Source organism: Papaver somniferum, chromosome 11 (genome assembly GCF_003573695.1).
Source record: "Papaver somniferum cultivar HN1 chromosome 11, ASM357369v1, whole genome shotgun sequence".
Lineage (NCBI taxonomy): Eukaryota > Viridiplantae > Streptophyta > Magnoliopsida > Ranunculales > Papaveraceae > Papaver > Papaver somniferum.
This window is the reverse complement of record NC_039368.1, coordinates 112,376,432-112,382,394: the sequence shown is the minus strand read 5'-3', so window position 1 is coordinate 112,382,394 and position 5,963 is coordinate 112,376,432. Positions and strand designations below refer to the sequence as shown.

Here is a 5,963-nt window from a genome sequence, read left to right as displayed (position 1 = left end):
AGAAGGGATGTGCAAGACATGAATGTCACCGATACGTACACGCTCACGTACAAAATGAATATCAATCTCCACATGTTTAGTGCGTTGGTGCTGGACAGGATCCCCAGTCATGTAAATGGCACTAATGTTATCACAGTAGACAATAGTGGCACGTCGTAACGGGATGTGAAGCTCGAGAAGTAAATTGCGTAACCAAGTAGTCTCAGCAACAGCATTGGCAACTCCTCTGTATTCGGCCTCCGCACTAGAACGAGATACAGTAGCTTGTCGTTTGGATGACCAAGATATCAGGTTGTCTCCAAGAAAAATGCAGTAGCCAGAGGTCGACCGACGAGAATCCGGACAACCCGCCCAGTCAGCATCAGAGTACGCAGTCAAACCAGTAACAGTGGAAGCGGACAGAAATAAACCGTGATCAAGAGTGCCCTGAAGATACCTGAGAATGCGTTTAATAGCCTGCATATGTGATTCCCTAGGGTCATGCATAAATAAGCAAACCTGCTGCACGGCATAAGAAATGTCGGGGCGGGTGAAAGTCAGGTATTGAAGAGCTCCGGCCAGACTTCTGTATAATGTTGGATCCTTGAGTGCAGGGCCAAATGTAGTACTGAGCTTCGGTTGTGTATCAACTGGAGTAGCGACTGGGTTGCAGTTCGTCATCGATGCACGAGCAATAATATCCTGTGCATATGAAGACTGTGACAGAAACAATCCTGAATCTGAGTGGGTCACAGTGATACCCAGAAATTGGTGTAACGCACCAAGTTCAGTCATAGAAAATTCATGTTTCATTAACTCAATGAAACGACCTAGAAGGGCATCAGTAGAAGCGGTTAAAACAATATCATCCACATATAGTAATAAGTATGCAGTTTCCGAACCAGAGTGATAAACAAATAGTGAGGAATCACAAACACTTCCACGAAAACCGCAACCAATAATAAATTGTGCAAAACGTTGAAACCATGCCCGAGGTGCTTGTTTAAGTCCATAAAGAGATCGACGAAGGCGACAAACATAATCGGGATGAGCGGAATCAACAAAACCCGGTGGTTGATGCATATAAACCGTTTCAGCTAGGTCACCATGAAGAAAAGCATTTTTAACGTCCAGCTGACGAATACCCCAAGAACGTGATATTGCTATACTCAGCACAGTACGTATAGTCGCTGGTTTAACAACCAGACTAAACGTTTCAAAACAATCAACTCCAACCTGTTGAGACTTGCCATTGGCTACTAGACGAGCCTTGTACCGCTGCAAGGTGCCATCAGCGTGAAACTTGTGACGGAAGAGCCACATCGACCGAATGATATGGGCGTTCCTGGGGCGAGGAACTAGTACCCAAGTGCCGGTCTTAATCATAGCAAGGTATTCGTTCCACATGGAAGCATTCTAGTTAGGGTCTCGAAGAGCATAAAGATAAGAACGTGGAAGAGGGGAAATTGGAGAGTTGGACTGGACATGAAGGTTCAGTCGCTGAATGGGGAGGAAAATTCCACGGGAAGCCCTAGTAGTTGGGCGAGTAGCTGTTGGAAGAAGTGGGCTGGAAGGGGAGGTCGGAGGGAGTGGGCTGGAGGGCTTGGACGGGGCATTGATGGGCTGTGGAGAGGAGACCGTGTTGGGCTGCACGGTAATGGGCTGGGTAAGGGAGGACGGTGGAGATTCATGGGTAGTGGGCTCAGCAAAAGTGGGATGGGAAGGACGAGTTGGCTTGGAAGGATGAGTGGGCTCGGAAGAAAGAGTGGGCTCAGTGGGAGTGGGAAGGGAAGGACGAGATTGGCGTCGATGAGGGGGAGAGTACAGCTTTGGCTGTAGGTTTGAGACGACTGGGCCGTCAACAGGGACGGAGAAGGATGGAGATGGAGTATTAGGAGAGGCTACAGGAGGGGGATATGTGGAGGAGTCTAGGAAGGAGTAAAGAGGATGGATTTGTGGGTCTTGAGAAAGGGAAGAGTCTAGATGAGAGGGACTTGAAAAAGGGAAGATGGTTTCATCAAATGTGACATGTCTTGAAATGATGAATTTGTTTGTGGAAATGTCAAGACAATGATAACCACGATGATTAGATGGAAAACCAAGAAAGACACACCTAGTGGAACGAGGAGCAAGTTTGTGTGGTGTTGTGGAAGAAAGATTAGGGTAGCAAAGACAACCAAAGATGCGAAGATGATCATATGTGGGTTGGCGTCTATATAAGACGGACACCGGAGATTGGAAGCGGAGAATTTTAGTGGGAAGAATGTTGTGTAAGTAGACGGCCATAAGAAGAGAATAGACCCAATATTTATGAGGAACGGAGGCATGGGTCATTAGGGTACGGGTGATATCATTGATTCGGCGAATCATGCGTTCCGCCTTACCATTTTGAGAGGATGTATGAGGACAAGAGAAGCGAAATACTAAGCCGTTTTGACTAGCAAAATTATGAAAAGAGGAATTGTCAAATTCGCGACCCATGTCGCATTGGAATGACTTAATTTAGCGTTCAAATTGAGTTTGAACAAAAGAATGGAATTCCAAAAATTTGGTGAAGACTTGGGATTTGAGTTTTAGTGGAAAAACCCATAGATAATTAGTGAAATCATCCAATAAGAGAAGATAATAACGAAAACCCGTGTCTAAATTCAACGGAGATGTCCATAAATCACTATGAATAATATCAAAAGGAGCAGCACTAGTAGAATGAGAGTCATAAAAGGGAAGACGAACATGTTTGCTAAGTTGACAAGAATGACAAAGATTGGGGGAAAGATTCTTATTACAAGACTTTGTGCGTAAAGCATCTAAGATAGCCCCGCCAGGGTGGCCGAGGCGATTATGCCAAACGTCAGGTGAGCAGACGGCAAGAGAGAATTGGTGAGGTAGTGGCGAAAGGGAGGAATGCACGGCAGAAGTGGTGATGGAATAAAGCTCCCCAGAACTATCACATCGGAGAATAGTCTTCCTCGAATTCAAATCCTTCACAGAAAAACCATAAGGATCAAATTCAACAGACACATGATTATCAGTGGTAAATTTACGAACAGAGATTAAGTTTTTGATGATGGAAGGAACGACAAGAGTATTTTTGAGATGAAGGGTGTGAGATGGAAGATCTATGAACCTAGAGCCACTAGCAGTTACCGGAATGCTGCTGCCATTACCCACTAAGATAGACCGCACATTGCTCGAAGGAAAAACATTATGTAAAGTACCTGGATCCGAGGTGATGTGTGATGTTGCGCCAGTGTCCATGTAGAAGTCATCATCAGGCGCTCGAATGCTCATGGAGCTGTATGCTTCGGAAATATCCGATGGTTGAAGGTATTCCGTTGTAGGAGTGACGTAAGCTTGTGGTGAACGGGCTGCTGAGAAGGTGCGTCCACGACCACGGCCACGCCCACGGAACTGACGACCTCGGCCACGACCAGAGAGATGATGCTGCTGACTCCAGTAAGGTACAGCAGGGTATGGGCTTGGGGGAGACGTCCATTGGGGAGCCCAGTTGGGTGCAGTAGGGTGACGTCTTGGGCCTGGTGGAGTTGGCAGAAGAGCAGCTTGGTGGCCCATCAGGGAACTGGGCTCGGAACGCTGGTGGGCAGACGCTGAGTGAAAACTGCTGGTGACGGAAGAAGAAGTAGCAGGTGAACGCTGGTTGTTGGCAGCCGCAAGGGCAGTATGGGAGCTGTAGTTTGATTGCTTTTCACGACGAATCTCCTCAGTGCGTAATTGAGAGCGAGCAGTGTCAAAAGATGGCATCGATTGTTGGATGAAGGAGGCAACAATATTGTATTCCTCCGGAAGTCCATTGACAAGTTGTATAACCAAACGTTTCTCATCCATTGGAAATCAAGATCACTTAGTCGATTCGAAAGTGCCTGTAGCTTATCACAATAATCATCAACATTGTTACAATCAACAAATCTTAGATTCACGAACTTACTTTCTAGGTTAGCGGCACGACTTCCTTTGTTGTCTTGGAAAAGATTTTTAAGATGATTCCATAACTCTTTCGCAGTTTTACCAGTTTTGAGAACTGTAAGCATCAAATCTTTGGCCATGGTGGAGAACATCCATTGACGGCAGAGGGCATCAAGTTGTAGTATGGTGGCAGCATCAAGATCTGGTGGTGGAGCGGAATCGTCAATAAGAAAAAGGAGGTTGTGTGCTTGTAGATGAAGTTGGAAAAGGAAAACCCATGAAGAATATTCATCTTGTTTGATATCTAGAGTAATAGGGATCAAAACTTTGATGTTAGAAACGGCGAAAGCCGGATGTAAGGATTTTTTGTCACTTGCCATGGATGATTATTGGTAATTTAGAGAAAGAATAAGATGGATCGAGGTTGGCCTCGTGATACCATGTCGGAGGTTAATAAATCCTTAATTATTATTATTCCATAAACTCATATAAATAGAGTTTGAGTATTACAGAAAATCTGGTATTCTCCCAGAATATTATGGTAACTAAATATCTCTAAATATATCATCTCTAAATATAATATATTGTCTATTAGTCAGCACCGGTAAGACGGCACAAATAAGCGGCTTTATTGAATAGGACGTGGCGTCTCTTAGTGAAGCACACATTTCTTTTCTGCCTATCTTCAATCTTCTTCATCTCAATCCTTCTCTTACCCATAACTACAATCGAGATTAAGCCCAAAATTGAAGATTTGATGGTAGGAATGATAGTGCAACCGCAGAGATGTTGTTGTTGATACAGGAAAGGAGAGTCTAATCTTTATAGAAACAGAGCGGGAAAGATTTGATGATATTGTAACTGCAGAGATGATGATACAGGAATGGAAACTCTAGTGAATGAAGTTTTATAGAAGGAGATGATGATGCAGGAATGGAAAGTCTAGTTTATAGAAACAGGGCGGGAATAATAACGCGTTTTCTTTTTTGTTGTTTGCTTGGGCGTATCCGCAGAAACATTAGTGGTACCCCTTATCCTGGGGCCGAAAAAAATAAGAAAGGGTCGTCAAATAGCAGTCTTCCGAACTCCTTGTCCTACTGCTTTTGTTAATTGCTAAATATGTTGTTGATTGGGTCCAAGAGCATAGCTCAGCGGTATCCCATCAACTCCAACAAGGAGGAAGTCAGGGTAGATCCCTCCGTAACAGAGGTTTGTATTTAATTAGTTGTATAAAGGGGTTTGGTGGGGTTGGGTTTAGCAGTGGGTCTAGTCCAGCTGGATGGATTTGTGTAGGAGCCTGGGTCCGGCTTTAGCCTATCAAAATAAAATAAACAAAAATGTTGTTGATTTAAGTAGTGCTAATGACTGTGATTAATTAATTAAGATTGGCGATTGAATTAGGGTTGTCGTGCTAGCCTACGAGCGAGGCTCATGAAGAACCAGCCAAGGGGACCGAAGCGGATAAGGGGTTAATTATGTCGCAAGTGGGACAAACTAACTCTACCTTTCATGTCAAATTATGAGACATTGCGCCATCGGGACTTGAACCTGGGATCTCCTGGAGTGCATGAAGCCTTTGATTATCGGGGATGACCAGCTGAGTTAGGTACCCATTTCCTATCAAGAATACCTCTTATTTAACTCTCATTACAATTTTGCTGCTTTTAATCGTGTAAAGTGCGTACAAAATTTTATTTTATTTTCGGAATTGCATATCATAAAATCCAAATCGTAACACCAGTATACGGCTGGGAAAACATGACCACCCAGCTGTCAACAAAAAAGTCTACGGCTAGGAAAGAACTCTCGGTCATAAGTATGTTATATAGCTGAAAAATAAAAATATTCTAGGTGTAAATATGAGTCACTGCTGAAAAATGTAAACTTATCGGGTATGATTTGCCATTCTGGAGGTGTTTTTATTCATATCGATGTTAGCTTAGATGCTGACGTTTAGTAATGGTTAATTCAGTTTTATCGTCTTTAACTTGTACCCGTTGTGAAGGTGTTTTTATTTTTCACATTGATTTCAGCTATTAATATCGGGTCTGTTAGAGCAT

General features: G+C 43.7%; 1 protein-coding gene across 1 annotated transcript; it reads right to left on the bottom strand.

Moving 5' to 3' along the window:
* Nucleotides 1-2,926: 2,926 nt before the first annotated feature.
* LOC113324934 lies at nucleotides 2,927-3,825 on the bottom strand. Its single transcript, XM_026573207.1, has 2 exons — nucleotides 3,198-3,825; nucleotides 2,927-2,961 (listed from the first exon to the last, which is right to left on the bottom strand). Exons 1-2 carry the CDS (start codon nucleotides 3,823-3,825, stop codon nucleotides 2,927-2,929), a joined length of 663 nt encoding a protein of 220 aa, XP_026428992.1.
* Between the last annotated feature and the right edge of the window lie 2,138 nt (nucleotides 3,826-5,963).